Source organism: Colletes gigas, unplaced genomic scaffold (assembly GCF_013123115.1).
Source record: "Colletes gigas isolate AHSC1104 unplaced genomic scaffold, ASM1312311v1 Colletes_gigas_Sc00009, whole genome shotgun sequence".
Classification (NCBI taxonomy): Eukaryota; Metazoa; Arthropoda; class Insecta; order Hymenoptera; family Colletidae; genus Colletes; species Colletes gigas.
The window spans coordinates 9,890,805-9,909,340 of NW_025106638.1; the positions used below are offsets into that span (position 1 = coordinate 9,890,805).

The 18,536-nt window shown below is 40.1% G+C and overlaps 1 protein-coding gene across 3 annotated transcripts in view; it reads left to right on the forward strand.

Annotated features, from left to right (window-relative positions):
- Positions 1-18,536, forward strand: part of LOC122397487 (CLIP-associating protein 1-A-like) — a 91,025-nt gene that overhangs the window by 29,797 nt on the left and 42,692 nt on the right. For all 3 annotated transcript variants that reach the window (XM_043396656.1, XM_043396657.1, XM_043396658.1), the window contains exons 2-5: positions 12,340-12,445; positions 13,557-13,728; positions 13,804-13,980; positions 14,116-14,192. In XM_043396656.1, the coding sequence (XP_043252591.1) occupies positions 12,340-12,445; positions 13,557-13,728; positions 13,804-13,980; positions 14,116-14,192 (532 nt within the window). The remainder of the gene's footprint in view (positions 1-12,339; positions 12,446-13,556; positions 13,729-13,803; positions 13,981-14,115; positions 14,193-18,536) is intronic.

Consider the following 18,536-nt stretch of genomic DNA (forward strand, 5'->3'; position numbering starts at 1 on the left):
CATGAGAATTGCCACGAGTTTTATACGCCATTATGTACTATTAATAATAAATATATCAATGAAAAATATAATATTTCAAATTCTTATGCTTTTCACTTTTTTAGTAAATAAATTTCATAAGGTACCATTTAACTTCTTAAAGAAGCGATAAAGAGAGAAAAAGTGAGGAAGAACAATTTGAAAAATCATGATTTTCATTTGCGAAAATTTAAATATCGATTAAAAAGGAAGATAACGAAACTTGGTATATCAGATGATCTATAGAAAAATGAATAAAGTTATGTTTATAGATGAAACAAGGTAAATATGTCGATTGGACTACAATTAAAACCCACTTTTTAATACTATATTAAAACAAATTGTACTTTTTTAAAAACGTACTAATTTTTCGCAGATCACGTTTCAAAAATTTTCAAATCGCTGTGCTGAAAAATTAAAAAACAATATTAACATATTAAGCATTCCTGCCTGGCCACAAATATAATTTAATACACAAAACAAATCAGTGTTTCCCATTTAAAAAGTGATGGTTTTTCTTTAGGTAACAAATGTATTTTATTTATTAATTCTTACACAAGATAGAATTCCAAGGCACTCTCATTCGACTGAAAACATAAAAACATAAGTGCTCGCGAATTCTTTTGAATGGCGCTAAATTTTGAACATTCCAACAAAAAAAGAAAGGAAAACAATTGCATCGGTAAGATAATCTCTATTATGGCGTTCAAGTTTTCTCCATATCAATTTATTTTCTTTCTCCATAGAAACGATTCCTAGTTTCCAGAATTATGTAATTGCTTGTTGCTCTGTGTAACTCAACGAAGAGTACAGTTGCAATCGTTTGAACTTTGCTCGACCAGAGAATAGTAAATAATGGAATATTGGCAAAGCCGAATATTGGTCGCTCCTTGCATGGCGCCTCGCGACAGAAACACGAATACATTTCAGCGTGATTGGCGCCCGAGAGATGGAGAAGGAAAAGAGGAACGAACGGCACACCTCCCACGTGGTTTTAACAGTTTTAACGGGCCCCTGCCTCCATGTTCGACGGAGCGAGGCCAGACGACTCGCCCACGCGCATGCGCCTGCGCGTCGACTTTGAAACGTTCCTCGAGGTTCGTCCGCGTACGATCTATTGTTATCCCCCCTTCGTGGTCTACTTGACGCCGAGTCAAGAAGTCGTGTTTTGTTAGATCAGGTCTTGTGGGACAGCATACATACGGGAGAGATAAAGTTCAAGGTGCGTCCGGGGCTCCGATAGTCAGCTTTTTTACTACCAACGTTCATCGATTTGACACCAATTCTTAACACTAAATTGCCCGAGGAAGCCATTTTGATTGCTTTATTAAATTCAATTAGAAAAACAATTATTTAACGACAAAATTTCTTAGAAATGTAACTTAAAGAATCGTGACTTTTTGTACAACGTATAAATGCGTTTATTAATAATTTTAGTTCCGACAACATTCAGACAACCATAATTCCTACAATAGTGAATATATTTCATTGAAACTTTTTTTTTTTAATCGAGCTCATGAGTACCTAAAAAAAAGTATTAGACAACTTTTCTATAAGGCGTCAAATAAAATTACTAAAAATCAGAAACGAACTTTTAAGTAAAATCGACAAAGGTGCCTTTTTCGACAAAATTAAAAAGTTTCAAATCGTTCTGGAAAAATTATTTTCAATTGCAGGAGCCAATTACAATCATTTTTGGTCATCAGACATACCCTCGAAATCCTAACCATTTTCGAGAAAAAAATTCCTTACTGAAAATATATTCTATGTCACTTCAAAATTTCATGCGAATTTTTAAAACGTCATAACTTCTGAACGGATTGGACGATTTTAATGTTTAAAAATGCAAATAACGCGCATTTTAGCGGAGAATATGTACAAATTCTAACAATATTGAAAAAGTTGTTCTTTGACCACGGAAAGTGAGAAAAACCACATAAAAAATGGTCCAACATTCAGACAACCATAATTCCTACAATAGTGAATATATTTCATTGAAACTTTTTTTTTTAATCGAGCTCATGAGTACCTAAAAAAAAGTATTAGACAACTTTTCTATAAGGCGTCAAATAAAATTACTAAAAATCAGAAACGAACTTTTAAGTAAAATCGACAAAGGTGCCTTTTTCGACAAAATTAAAAAGTTTCAAATCGTTCTGGAAAAATTATTTTCAATTGCAGGAGCCAATTACAATCATTTTTGGTCATCAGACATACCCTCGAAATCCTAACCATTTTCGAGAAAAAAATTCCTTACTGAAAATATATTCTATGTCACTTCAAAATTTCATGCGAATTTTTAAAACGTCATAACTTCTGAACGGATTGGACGATTTTAATGTTTCAAAATGCAAATAACGCGTATTTTAGCGAAGAATATGTACAAATTCTAACAATATTGAAAAAGTTGTTCTTTGACCACGTAATGTGAGAAAAACCACATAAAAAATGGTCCAACATTCAGACAACCATAATTCCTACAATAGTGAATATATTTCATTGAAACTTTTTTTTTTAATCGAGCTCATGAGTACCTAAAAAAAAGTATTAGACAACTTTTCTATAAGGCGTCAAATAAAATTATTAAAAATCAGAAACGAACTTTTAAGTAAAATCGACAAGGTGCCTTTTTCGACAAAATTAAAAAATTTCAAATCGTTCTGGAAAAATTATTTTCGGTTGCAGGAGCCAATTACAATCATTTTTGGTCAATAGACATACTCTCGAAATCCTAACCATTTTCGAGAAAAAAATTCCTTACTGAAAATATATTCTATGTCACTTCAAAATTTCATGCGAATTTTTAAAACGTCATAACTTCTGAACGGATTGGACGATTTTAATGTTTCAAAATGCAAATAACGCGTATTTTAGCGAAGAATATGTACAAATTCTAACAATATTGAAAAAGTTGTTCTTTGACCACGTAAAGTGAGAAAAACCACATAAAAAATGGTCCAACTTTCAGACAACCATAATTCCTACAATAGTGAATATATTTCATTGAAACTTTTTTTTTAAATCGAGCTCATGAGTACCTACAAAAAAGTATTAGACAACTTTTCTATAAGGCGTCAAATAAAATTACTAAAAATCAGAAACGAACTTTCAAGTAAAATCGACAAAGGTGCCTTTTTCGACAAAATTAAAAAATTTCAAATCGTCCTGGAAAAATTATTTTCGTTTGCAGGGGTCAATTACAATAATTTTCGGTCAATAGACATACCCTCGAAATCCTGCGCATTTTCGAGAAAAAAATTCCCTACAGGCGGAACTTTAAACATTAATAACTTTTTAACGAAGCCTCCATCAACAAATTAGTATTCTTGATTTTCGTCTTATTTTGGCCTCTAAAATCTCCCATTAAAATTTTTCGCAGGGTTGTCCGAACACCCTGTATAAGTTCTCCATATTTCAAAGTGACTTAAACTCTCCAAGTGGAACTAAAGATACTCTCTTTTTATCTTTGCTATACTTTGCTATTTACTTTAAAAGCTATAATCAGAATTTGATACCAAATTTTGTTCAATTTTTTACAAAAAGATATAACTCAAACTATGTATATTTTTCTCAGAAAACAAACAAGGAAAATTTCACGGTTCATATATAACTTGAAGAGTCATGAAGTTAAATGGCGCTGAAATAATGTATGTCAAAAATTTCGAAACAGAGTTTTTAAAATGATCGTTTGACCGATCGTGGTAAGTTTAGTGTTAACGATGAGACCGTATGCTAATTATATTTAATGTCGAGAGTGTTTGCTAATTATATGGATGTTGAGGCAGAGGGAAAACGATAAGTGTCGGTGCTGAGCAATGATGTCACAGCCAGACGACAGCCCTGCGAGAACGTTTACCCCGCAGCACTAAAATAGTTTTATATGCCTATGTATAGCCGGTTCGTTAAATGCATTTAAACCGTCGCCGCGGAGTAATGAACGCTCGCGCAGGCGCAGCGACATTGGATTTACTCTGTGCACTTGAGAGACATTTGATTTGGCAAACGTTGAACGAGATCGAACGAAATCTGCACGAACTCCGTGGGAATATTAATTTAGACCTCGTAGCCTCGTGGAAAGACGACGAGTTTCCTCCCAGGGGTTGAACGACGACAAACACACCTAACGTTACACTTGCACTTTCTATATCGATCTGCTCGTCCTCCCGGAGGAGCAGTTCGTTCACCCTCGAATTACAGGTTCACGTGTACGACGTTGAACATTCAACGGTGCTAGGCTTCGTATTCGAAATCACCGATTCCCCATAATCGATGAGCTTATTACAATGGACGTTCTTAATTTGCAACTTAATCTGCGGATGTTTATGCATTTATGGGGCATTTTAATTCTCGAGAAACTATAGAATGCACTTGATATGCAAGAATATAAGAAATACGAAAAGTAAGATATTCGCGCAAAACTTAAGATCTATTGAACCGATCTTCCTCAAATTTTGACACGTTGTTCCTGCATACTCTAGGACGGACATAGGCTGTGTAGCATGTCTCAGAAGCGCGTTATTAACATGTAATTTATGTGCAAAGATTTCATGTGTACGACTGTTTGGCGGACCACGCGACCCCTGTATACGACAGTCTACTTACGCGCGCATACGCGTATTCGGCCCGCGCGATACCTCGCCCGTAGCAGTACTGCGATGTCACCGCCAGGTGGCGAAGCGTCTCGAGCGCTTTCTCGCGAGAGAATTGCATTATCGCGGAAATATATGTCAGGACGATCGTTTGGTGACAAATTGCTTTTGCACAAGGTCGGGCGAAGCCGAGACGGGGCATGCTAGTTTTGAATAAATTTCTACCTTTGCTTAATAATTGCCTCTCTCTTCTTGCTTGGCGAACTAGGTCGTTCAACGAAAAACAGCTACGTTTCGCGCTGAAACGATCATAACCCAACCCAGACTTAATTCAGTCTTATTCCAGACCTAACCCAGACTTAATTCAGACTTATTCCGGACCTAACCCAGACTTATTCCAGACCTAATCCAACCTAACAAACCTAGGGTTGGGTCTGGGTTAGGTCTGGCATAAGTCTGAATTAAGTCTGGGTTAGGTCTGAATTAAGTCTGGGTTAGGTCTGGAATAAGTCTGAATTAAGTCTGGGTTAGGTCTGGGTTAGGTCTGAATTAAGTCTGGAATAAGTCTGAATTAAGTCTGGGTTAGGTCTGGGTTAGGTCTGAATTAAGTTTGGGTTAGGTCTGGGTTAGGTCTGAATTAAGTCTGGGTTAGGTCTGGGTTAGGTCTGGGTTAGGTCTGAATTAAGTTTGGGTTAGGTCTGGGTTAGGTCTGAATTAAGTCTGGGTTAGGTCTGAATTAAGTTTGGGTTAGGTCTGGGTTAGGTCTGAATTAAGTTTGGGTTAGGTCTGGAATAAGTCTGAATTAAGTCTGGGTTAGGTCTGGGTTAGGTCTGAATTAAGTTTGGGTTAGGTCTGGGTTAGGTCTGAATTAAGTCTGGGTTAGGTCTGGCATAAGTCTGAATTAAGTCTGGGTTAGGTCTGGGTTAGGTCTGGGTTAGGTCTGAATTAAGTCTGGGTTAGGTCTGGCATAAGTCTGAATTAAGTCTGGGTTAGGTCTGGGTTAGGTCTGAATTTAGTCTGGGTTAGGTCTGGGTTAGGTCTGAATTAAGTCTGGGTTAGGTCTGGAATAAGTCTGAATTAAGTTTGGGTTAGGTCTGGGTTAGGTCTGAATTAAGTCTGGGTTAGGTCTGGAATAAGTCTGAATTAAGTCCTAACCAAGACTTTAAGTCCAGACCTAACCTAGACTTAATTCAGACTTATTCCAGACCTAACCCAGACCTAACCCAGACTTAATTCAGACTTATTCCAGACCTAACCCAAACTTAATTCAGACCTAACCCAGACCTAACCCAGACCTAACCCAGACCTAACCCAGACCTAACCCAGACTTAATTGAGACTTATTCCAGACCTAACCCAAACTTAAGTCAGACCTAACCCAGACCTAACCCAGACCTAACCCAGACTTATTCCAGACCTAACCCAAACTTAATTCAGACCTAACCCAGACCTAACCCAGACTTAATTCAGACATATTCCAGACCTAACCCAGACTTAATTCAGACTTATTCCAGACCTAACCCAGACTTAATTCAGACCTAACCCAGACCTAACCCTAAGCGCGTTATTAACATGTAATTTATGTGCAAAGATTTCATGTGTACTACTGTTTGGCGGACCACGCGACCCCTGTATACGACAGTCTACTTGCGCGCGCATGCGCGTATTCGGCCCGCGCGATTCCTCGCCCGTAGCGGTACTGCGATGTTACCGCCAGGTGGCGGAGCGTCTCGAGCGCTTTCTCGCGAGAGAATTGCATTATCGCGGATATATATGTCAGGACGATCGTTTGGTCATAAATTGCTTTTGCACAAGGTAGGGCGAAGCCGAGACGGGGCATGCTTGTTATTAATAAAATTATTCTATTACAAAGAAAAGATTTAATTAAAATTAAAAATTTTATTATTTAAATTTAATGTTAGTTTAGTAATTATATACTCGAAATTGAGCAGTGGTGGAGCATATTGCCACATAAATTATATATTCTTCCACGTTATTAAATATTTTCAAGATCGTTGACACGTTAAAATTGTATTAAATCGTACGCGAGTTGCTAAATAATTTTCCAGGCTGTTTACAGAGGATCAAGCTAAAATTTATCAGTCGATAAAACACATATTTCACAAACTACTGAATTTCACTGCGGAACTCGCTCGTTAAGGGTTTTTTTTAGCGATTTCGCGTGGCCAGGAGACTGGAATGCGCGTAACGCGCTCAGAACCTCTGCAATTACGTTTTAATGAAAGTGCGGAGAGAAAATATACCACGAAGTAATCATTACGAGTGTACGTAGAGGGCTCGTGGGCAAAGCATAATTACCAGTAAAAGGGAAAGTGCAGAGGGGTCTACGATTTTTCAGATTTAAGGGAAGCGGTTGCAAAGTTTATCTCGAGTGGATCAATATTCCGGATCCCATACTGTTGCATGAACATAGTGTTAAAAACTTAACTTGCAACCTTTGTTACAGGCAACATGAAATGTTTAAAATAATTATTGCAATAAATGTAACTGAAACATTTGTTGTTCGCTATTTTTCTAGTTGACTCTCTTCTAATTCAGACCATTATTGTTTTAATTGGACTAGGCCTATATTTGAAGTGATAAAAATGAGGAATATAATTTTAAAAGCATGTGTAATATAGTAATTCAAATATATAGTGTGGTGGATCGGCTAGTTACGGTCCTGGGTGGTCGCAGCGCCACGCGGCGGAGAGCGAGAGAGTTGAGGAATCGCCACGAGGCGAGCCAATTCTTTGTAATTCACATATACTTATATTAAACTAATTATTCACTACGCAAAACCACGACTGGGTTATTCACACACTACGATAGATAAATCTGTAAGCATGTACATACATAAGTACATACATAAGTACATGCTTCTATTGCCTAAACATTACAGACAGTGGACAGTGGACGATGATGCAGTAGAGCAGGTGGAAGTTTGAGTTGGAGAAATTTGATTGGGGGATTTCAATGTTTCAAACGGGAAACAACGCGTATTTTAGCGAAGAATATGCAGAAGTTCCAAAAATATTCGAAAAGTTGTTTCTTAACCCCGCAAAATGAGAAAAACCCTATAAAAAAAGTTACGATTTTCAAACGTCTATAACTCCTACAGTAGCGAATATATTTGAATGAAACTTTTTTCTGAAGTAGAGCTCGTGGGTACCTACAAAAAAGTATTAGACAACTTTTCTGTAGGGCGTTGAACAATATTACTAAAAATGAAAAACGAATTTTTAAGAATAATCGACCAAATTTTTGACGAAAGATTTCAAATCGTTCTCGAAAAATTATTTTCGGTTGCAGGGGTCGATTACAATCATTTTTCGTCATTACACATACCCCCGAAATCCAACGCATTTTCGAGAAAAAAATTCCTTACCGAAAATCTAATCTGAGGCCCAGAAATGCTACCCTGAAATTTCATGTGTATTTTTAAAATGTCGTAACTTTTGAAAGGATTGGGGGATTTCAATGTTTCAAACGGCAAACAACGCGTATTTTAGCGAAGAATATATAGAAGTTCCAAAAATATTCGAAAAGTTGTTTCTTAACCCCGCAAAATGAGAAAAACCCCATAAAAAAAGTTACGATTTTCAAACGTCCATAACTCCTACAGTAGCGAATATATTTGAATGAAACTTTTTTTTGAAGTAGAGCTCGTGGGTACCTACAAAAAAGTATTAGACAACTTTTCTGTAGGGCGTTGAACAATATTATTAAAAACGAAAAACGAATTTTTAAGAATAATCGACAAAATTTTTGACGAAAGATTTCAAATCGTTCTCGAAAAATTATTTTCGGTTGCAGGGGTCGATTACAATCATTTTTCGTCATTACACATACCCCCGAAATCCAACGCATTTTCGAGAAAAAAATTCCTTACCGAAAATCTAATCTGAGGCCCAGAAATGCTATCCTGAAATTTCATGCGCATTTTTAAAATGTCGTAACTTTTGAACGGATTGGGGGATTTCAATGTTTCAAACGGGAAACAACGCGTATTTTAGCGAAGAATATATAGAAGTTCCAAAAATATTCGAAAAGTTGTTTCTTAACCCCGCAAAATGAGAAAAACCCCATAAAAAAAGTTACGATTTTCAAACGTCCATAACTCCTACAGTAGCGAATATATTTGAATGAAACTTTTTTTTGAAGTAGAGCTCGTGGGTACCTACAAAAAAGTATTAGACAACTTTTCTGTAGGGCGTTGAACAATATTATTAAAAACGAAAAACGAATTTTTAAGAATAATCGACCAAATTTTTGACGAAAGATTTCAAATCGTTCTCGAAAAATTATTTTCGGTTGCAGGGGTCGATTACAATCATTTTTCGTCATTACACATACCCCCGAAATCCTACGCATTTTCGAGAAAAAAAATTCCTTACCGAAAATCGAATCTGAGGCCCCAGAAATGCTGCCCCGAAATTTCATGCGCATTTTTAAAATGTCGTAACTTTTGAACGGATTGGGGGATTTCAATGTTTCAAACGGCAAACAACGCGTATTTTAGCGAAGAATATGCAGAAGTTCCAAAAATATTCGAAAAGTTGTTTCTTAACCCCGCAAAATGAGAAAAACCCCATAAAAAAAGTTACGATTTTCAAACGTCCATAACTCCTACAGTAGCGAATATATTTGAATGAAACTTTTTTTTGAAGTAGAGCTCGTGGGTACCTACGAAAAAGTATTAGACAACTCTTCTGTAGGACGTTAAACAATATTATTAAAAACGAAAAACGAATTTTTAAGAATAATCGACCAAATTTTTGACGAAAGATTTCAAATCGTTCTCGAAAAATTATTTTCGGTTGCAGGGGTCGATTACAATCATTTTTCGTCATTACACATACCCCCGAAATCCTACGCATTTTCGAGAAAAAAAATTCCTTACCGAAAATCGAATCTGAGGCCCCAGAAATGCTGCCCCGAAATTTCATGCGCATTTTTAAAATGTCGTAACTTTTGAACGGATTGGGGGATTTCAATGTTTCAAACGGCAAACAACGCGTATTTTAGCGAAGAATATATAGAAGTTCCAAAAATATTCGAAAAGTTGTTTCTTAACCCCGCAAAATGAGAAAAACCCCATAAAAAAAGTTACGATTTTCAAACGTCCATAACTCCTACAGTAGCGAATATATTTGAATGAAACTTTTTTCTGAAGTAGAGCTCGTGGGTACCTACGAAAAAGTATTAGACAACTTTTCTGTAGGACGTTAAACAATATTATTAAAAACGAAAAACGAATTTTTAAGAATAATCGACCAAATTTTTGACGAAAGATTTCAAATCGTTCTCGAAAAATTATTTTCGGTTGCAGGGGTCGATTACAATCATTTTTCGTCATTACACATACCCCCGAAATCCTACGCATTTTCGAGAAAAAAAATTCCTTACCGAAAATCGAATCTGAGGCCCCAGAAATGCTGCCCCGAAATTTCATGCGCATTTTTAAAATGTCGTAACTTTTGAACGGATTGGGGGATTTCAATGTTTCAAACGGCAAACAACGCGTATTTTAGCGAAGAATATATAGAAGTTCCAAAAATATTCGAAAAGTTGTTTCTTAACCCCGCAAAATGAGAAAAACCCCATAAAAAAAGTTACGATTTTCAAACGTCCATAACTCCTACAGTAGCGAATATATTTGAATGAAACTTTTTTCTGAAGTAGAGCTCGTGGGTACCTACAAAAAAGTATTAGACAACTTTTCTGTAGGACGTTGAACAATATTATTAAAAACGAAAAACGAATTTTTAAGAATAATCGACAAAATTTTTGACGAAAGATTTCAAATCGTTCTCGAAAAATTATTTTCGGTTGCAGGGGTCGATTACAATCATTTTTCGTCATTACACATACCCCCGAAATCCTACGCATTTTCGAGAAAAAAAATTCCTTACCGAAAATCTAATCTGAGGCCCAGAAATGCTACCCTGAAATTTCATGTGTATTTTTAAAATGTCGTAACTTTTGAACGGATTGGGGGATTTCAATGTTTCAAACGGCAAACAACGCGTATTTTGGTGGAGAATATTTAGGAATTCTAACAATATTGAAAAAGTTGCTTCTTGACCCTGTAAAGTGAAAAAAACCCCATAAAATTGGAACAAATTTTCAAATGGCCATAACTTTTACAATAGTAAACATATTTCAATGAAACTTTTTTCCGAAGTAGAGCTCATTGTTACCTACAAAAAAGTATTAGACAACTTTTCTATAGGGTGTTAAACAATATTATTAAAAATGAAAAATTGAAATTTTAAGAAAAATCGCCAGGGTGCCTTTTCTCGACGAAAGTAAAAAATTTCAAATAATTTTGAAAAAATTATTTTCAGTTGCGGGGGTCAATTAGAATCATTTTTTGTCATTAGACATACCCCCGAAATCCTACGCATTTTCGAGAAAAAAAATTCAGGAATGTGGACAAATTTTTCGTCGAAATGGAAAAATTTCAAATAATTCTGAAAAAATTATTTTCAGTTGCAGGAGTCAATTACAATCATTTTTGGTGAATAGACGTATCCCAAAAATCCCGTGTATTTTCGAGAAAAAAATTAAATGCAGACGGAGCTTTAAACATTAATAACTTTTTAACGAAGCCTCTATTAACAAATTAGTATTCTTGATTTTCGTCCTATTTTGGCCTCTAGAATCTCTCATTAAAATTTTTCTTGTTAAAAACAAAAGTATTGACACGCTTGGCTCTTCATTATAAAAACACACATAAATAAAAAAAAAAATACAGTATTAGTATAATTCCTTATATTAACTATATCTATTAGATTTACAACTCGAGAATGTTACAAGTATATTTACACCAATCTATTAGAAAACAAAAAAGAATAATAAAATGCACATTAAGGGCAGTTTTCAATGAAACAAAATGAAATAAAATGCTTTTATCTCGCATCTAGAATGAAATTTTTCGAAGGTTGGTACACCGTTTCCGATTTCCATAGCATTTACTTATTTATAATGGACAAATATGTCTATTTACATATCTTTAAAAAAATCATTTTAATAAAAGCGTGGAAAAAGTAAATCTTGGATCTTGGAAATCTTGCAATTTGTCTTTCAACAAGACAATGACCCCAAACACAAACATACTGTTTATTTGGTGCTGCAATGGACAGTTTTTAACACTACGCATTCTTGTAATATTAATATCGCTATTAATTGATCTCTCGTCACAGAGACGCGGATAACCATTTTGTAAATCTATCAAATTACCCAGTAAAACTCGATTGCCTCAATAAGGTCGTCTAAAAAGTCGCGTATAGGATTTAGAGCAAACGTGACTCTAAACGCAAGGGGACAATCGTTTTACTGTAATCGTCAATAATGCAGTAGATTTAACACTTTGACGAGCCCTCCGTGGCTGCGCGTGTTAGACGCTTGTCTTCGATTCTTGAGGTCTCGAGTTCGAATCCCCGAGAAATAAACTTTGACTGCCACGCCACCTATATTTTAGGTGAACAGAACTTTCAACAGTGGAATTAAAACAAAATGAATTCTCAAATTGAAATGTTAAAGAAAAATCAATTTTAAATAGGCTTCGTAAATTTCAATGAGGTTAGAAAAGTTTAACTATTACGACAAAATTTTAAGTTGTGTAGTTTTAGAATTGATTAAAATCAAAGTTTTCTGGTCTTGCAAACCAATTGTAGGATTTTCAGACAGTCAACGTGTGTTAAACGATTCCTTGGTTCTTGTTGCAGGTTGTCCAGAACGGCTTAGAAATCCTTACGTTCCTCGCGGATCGAATGGGCCATGATTTCAAGCATTATATTTCCACCATTATCCAACCAACAATAGATCGACTCGGTAGGTGTTTTTCGAACTTTCTTCTATTAATTCTCTAGTATCCATAAATTATTCTTATTAACCCTTTGCACTCCTATGTCGAGCCCCATTCGACACTTATCCAAATCCAAACCAAAGAGTTATCTTGAAAATTACAAAATGCAACAGTGTAAATGAAACAGATATTTTAACAGGTAAATTTCAAATAAAACACTTAACGCTTTACCGGACCGATAAAACAGTTGATTAATCGACTATCGGTCGGTAAGCGTTGGGCCGGTAAAACAGTTGATTAATAGGCTATCGGTCGGTAAGCGTTGGGCCGGTAAAACAGTTGATTAATAGGCTATCGGTCGGTAAAGTGTTAAAAGCATTGTGGAGCCGCTGGTAACAAAATTGGAATATAATTTGGAGTGCAAAGGGTTAAAGGAAACTAGCTCTTAACCTTTTTCATTGAACTATATATGAATTTATATCGATTCGCGTGAATATATATATACTCCTCGAGATCTTGATAAAATAAGTATTGGCACAGAGAGTATTTTCAAATAAAATGTTACGTAGCTGCGAATAAAGCGCAATCTCTTCCATATTTTTGGTATCTATAGTGTAAAGAGAGAGCCGATTTTTATGTTCGCGCAAAACTCAAGACCTATTGAACCGATCTTCCTCAAATTTTGACACGCTATTCCTGCATACTCTAGGACGGGCATCGACTATGTAGCATGCCTCAGAAGCGCGTTATTAACATGTAATTTATGTGCAAAGATTTCATGCGTACGACTGTTTGGCGGACCACGTGACCCCCGTATACGACAGTCTACTTGCGCGCGCATGCGCGTATTCGGCCCGCGCGATACCTCAGTACTGCGATGCTGCCGCCAGGTGGCGCAGCGTCTCGAGCGCTTTCTCGCGAGAGAATTGCATCATCGCGGACATATATGTCAGGACAATCGTATGGATACCAAAAATAAGGAAGATATTTTGCTTTTGTTCGGCACTGTAAATATACACAAAACCGGTCTTTCGTTTGTTTCATGCTCGTATCTCAGTGCAACAATTTTTTTTTTTTTTTTTATTTGCACGTTTCAGATGAGGTGTTAATTGGGTAAATTTTTACTCTCTTCTACAGGTGATAGTAAAGATGCGACTCGAGAGAAGGCGCAAATGGTGCTCCTTAAAATCATGGAGAAGGGATGTATGACGCCTCAGCAGCTCCTAGACAGATTACGACCGGCTTTCAATCACAAGAACGCCAAGTTACGAGAAGAAGCTCTGATCCTTTTAACCACGACGCTGAACGAGTAAGAAAATCTTTCGTAGAGTCAGAGTGATCCAAGCGATAGAGTTCCTCTAAAAATGGAAAAATCCTTTTTCAGGCATGGCGCGGACGAAATGATGCTCTCAGGGGTAATTCCGAGTATCGTGAAACTGTTGTCGGACCCATCCGAAAAAGTACGAGAAACCTCTCTGAACACGCTCGCCGACATTTACAGACACGTTGGCGAACGATTGCGCGTGGATTTGCAGAGAAAGCACAATGTACCCCAACCAAAGTAAGTAAATCGAAACAATAGTCGCGTTTGTGATTTGCAAAGTGATTAGAGGATTCACTTAGAGACACTAGAGGACTTTAGTGCCCGAATCTGGAAGAAATCAGTCAGATTCACAGTCTCCTTCATGTGTTCCAGATTGATGTTGTTGATAGAGAAATTCGACCAGCTGAAGGCCGCCGGTGACCTGCTGCCGTTGGCAATGTCCTCCGATGGTGAGTAAATCCATCGAATGAATCTCTTTGTCGACGGGTAACCGCTAAATTGAGCTAGAAAATACATAAAAAGCGTGTCACCATCGATTGCAATATTATTCTGTTCGCGTTCCTGTATCATGCTCCAACAGCTGTTGGGCGCTATCACGTAACTGTAAATGTAGATAGATTTGCATTCGTGGAGACGCTTTTTGTATTTGTACGCGGGGAAATTCTCATGGAGGACCTGTGAGCCCAAGTATGGGAGGGCCTGCAGGTAGTGTGGGACTCTTAGAGGCTAAAACCCCACGTTGACCAACCTGAGGCACCTGGCGAGGGACCAGGAACTCTAGTGAGTCGTCACAGAGTCCCCCGCCAGGTCTTTTCAGGCCCCCCACCTGAGAGACACTCCTCCCATTGCATTCCCACTCAACGGTAGGCGCCTGGACACCACGTGACCACGTTGGTTGCAGCCAACTGGCCAACCTGTGGCCTCTGGTAACCCCCGTGGCAAATACCCCATGTCCCAAGTTCACTCATCTCTTTGTCGACGGGTAACCGCTAAATTAAGCTAGAAAATACATAAAAAGCGTGTCACCATCGATTGCAATATTATTCTGTTCGCGTTCCTGTATCATGCTCCAACAGCTGTTGGGCGCTATCACGTAACTGTAAATGTAGATAGATTTGCATTCGTGGAGACGCTTTTTGTATTTGTACGCGGGGAAATCCTCATGGAGGACCTGTGAGCCCAAGTATGGGAGGGCCTGCAGGTAGTGTGGGACTCTTAGAGGCTAAAACCCCACGTTGACCAACCTGAGGCACCTGGCGAGGGACCAGGAACTCTAGTGAGTCGTCACAGAGTCCCCCGCCAGGTCTTTTCAGGCCCCCCACCTGAGAGACACTCCTCCCATTGCATTCCCACTCAACGGTAGGCGCCTGGACACCACGTGACCACGTTGGTTGCAGCCAACTGGCCAACCTGTGGCCTCTGGTAACCCCCGTGGCAAATACCCCATGTCCCAAGTTCACTCATCTCTTTGTCGACGGGTAACCGCTAAATTAAGCTAGAAAAGACATAAAAAGCGTGTCACCATCGATTGCAATATTATTCTGTTCGCGTTCCTGTATCATGCTCCAACAGCTGTTGGGCGCTATCACGTAAACGTAAATGTAGATACCTTTGCATTCGTGGAGACACTTTTTGTATTTGTACGCGGGGAAATCCTCATGGAGGACCTGTGAGCCCAAGTATGGGAGGGCCTGCAGGTAGTGTGGGACTCTTAGAGGCTAAAACCCCACGGTGACCAACCTGAGGCACCTGGCGAGGGACCAGGAACTCTAGTGAGTCGTCACAGAGTCCCCCGCCAGGTCTTTTCAGGCCCCCCACCTGAGAGACACTCCTCCCATTGCATTCCCACTCAACGGTAGGCGCCTGGACACCACGTGACCACGTTGGTTGCAGCCAACTGGCCAACCTGTGGCCTCTGGTAACCCCCGTGGCAAATACCCCATGTCCCAAGTTCACTCATCTCTTTGTCGACGGGTAACCGCTAAATTAAGCTAGAAAAGACATAAAAAGCGTGTCACCATCGATTGCAATATTATTCTGTTCGCGTTCCTGTATCATGCTCCAACAGCTGTTGGGCGCTATCACGTAAACGTAAATGTAGATACCTTTGCATTCGTGGAGACACTTTTTGTATTTGTACGCGGGGAAATCCTCATGGAGGACCTGTGAGCCCAAGTATGGGAGGGCCTGCAGGTAGTGTGGGACTCTTAGAGGCTAAAACCCCACGGTGACCAACCTGAGGCACCTGGCGAGGGACCAGGAACTCTAGTGAGTCGTCACAGAGTCCCCCGCCAGGTCTTTTCAGGCCCCCCCACCTGAGAGACACTCCTCCCATTGCATTCCCACTCAACGGTAGGCGCCTGGACACCACGTGACCACGTTGGTTGCAGCCAACTGGCCAACCTGTGGCCTCTGGTAACCCCCGTGGCAAATACCCCATGTCCCAAGTTCACTCATCTCTTTGTCGACGGGTAACCGCTAAATTAAGCTAGGAAAGACATAAAAAGCGTGTCACCATCGATTGCAATATTATTCTGTTCGCGTTCCTGTATCATGCTCCAACAGCTGTTGGGCGCTATCACGTAACTGTAAATGTAGATAGATTTGCATTCGTGGAGACGCTTTTTGTATTTGTACGTGGGGAAATTCTCATGGAGGACCTGTGAGCCCAAGTATGGGAGGGCCTGCAGGTAGTGTGGGACTCTTAGAGGCTAAAACCCCACGTTGACCAACCTGAGGCACCTGGCGAGGGACCAGGAACTCTAGTGAGTCGTCACAGAGTCCCCCGCCAGGTCTTTTCAGGCCCCCCACCTGAGAGACACTCCTCCCATTGCATTCCCACTCAACGGTAGGCGCCTGGACACCACGTGACCACGTTGGTTGCAGCCAACTGGCCAACCTGTGGCCTCAGGTAACCCCCGTGGCAAATACCCCATGTCCCAAGTTCACTCATCTCTTTGTCGACGGGTAACCGCTAAATTAAGCTAGAAAATACATAAAAGCGTGTCACCATCGATTGCAATATTATTCTGTTCGCGTTCCTGTATCATGCTCCAACAGCTGTTGGGCGCTATCACGTAACTGTAAATGTAGATAGATTTGCATTCGTGGAGACGCTTTTTGTATTTGTACGCGGGGAAATTCTCATGGAGGACCTGTGAGCCCAAGTATGGGAGGGCCTGCAGGTAGTGTGGGACTCTTAGAGGCTAAAACCCCACGTTGACCAACCTGAGGCACCTGGCGAGGGACCAGGAACTCTAGTGAGTCGTCACAGAGTCCCCCGCCAGGTCTTTTCAGGCCCCCCCACCTGAGAGACACTCCTCCCATTGCATTCCCACTCAACGGTAGGCGCCTGGACACCACGTGACCACGTTGGTTGCAGCCAACTGGCCAACCTGTGGCCTCTGGTAACCCCCGTGGCAAATACCCCATGTCCCAAGTTCACTCATCTCTTTGTCGACGGGTAACCGCTAAATTGAGCTAGAAAATACATAAAAAGCGTGTCACCATCGATTGCAATATTATTCTGTTCGCGTTCCTGTATCATGCTCCAACAGCTGTTGGGCGCTATCACGTAACTGTAAATGTAGATAGATTTGCATTCGTGGAGACGCTTTTTGTATTTGTACGCGGGGAAATCCTCATGGAGGACCTGTGAGCCCAAGTATGGGAGGGCCTGCAGGTAGTGTGGGACTCTTAGAGGCTAAAACCCCACGGTGACCAACCTGAGGCACCTGGCGAGGGGCCAGGAACTCTAGTGAGTCGTCACAGAGTCCCCCGCCAGGTCTTTTCAGGCCCCCCACCTGAGAGACACTCCTCCCATTGCATTCCCACTCAACGGTAGGCGCCTGGACACCACGTGACCACGTTGGTTGCAGCCAACTGGCCAACCTGTGGCCTCAGGTAACCCCCGTGGCAAATACCCCATGTCCCAAGTTCACTCATCTCTTTGTCGACGGGTAACCGCTAAATTAAGCTAGAAAATACATAAAAAGCGTGTCACCATCGATTGCAATATTATTCTGTTCGCGTTCCTGTATCATGCTCCAACAGCTGTTGGGCGCTATCACGTAACTGTAAATGTAGATAGATTTGCATTCGTGGAGACGCTTTTTGTATTTGTACGCGGGGAAATTCTCATGGAGGACCTGTGAGCCCAAGTATGGGAGGGCCTGCAGGTAGTGTGGGACTCTTAGAGGCTAAAACCCCACGTTGACCAACCTGAGGCACCTGGCGAGGGACCAGGAACTCTAGTGAGTCGTCACAGAGTCCCCCGCCAGGTCTTTTCAGGCCCCCCACCTGAGAGACACTCCTCCCATTGCATTCCCACTCAACGGTAGGCGCCTGGACACCACGTGACCACGTTGGTTGCAGCCAACTGGCCAACCTGTGGCCTCAGGTAACCCCCGTGGCAAATACCCCATGTCCCAAGTTCACTCATCTCTTTGTCGACGGGTAACCGCTAAATTAAGCTAGAAAATACATAAAAAGCGTGTCACCATCGATTGCAATATTATTCTGTTCGCGTTCCTGTATCATGCTCCAACATCTGTTGGGCGCTATCACGTAACTGTAAATGTAGATAGATTTGCATTCGTGGAGACGCTTTTTGTATTTGTACGCGGGGAAATCCTCATGGAGGACCTGTGAGCCCAAGTATGGGAGGGCCTGCAGGTAGTGTGGGACTCTTAGAGGCTAAAACCCCACGGTGACCAACCTGAGGCACCTGGCGAGGGACCAGGAACTCTAGTGAGTCGTCACAGAGTCCTCCACCAGGTCTTTTCAGGCCCCCC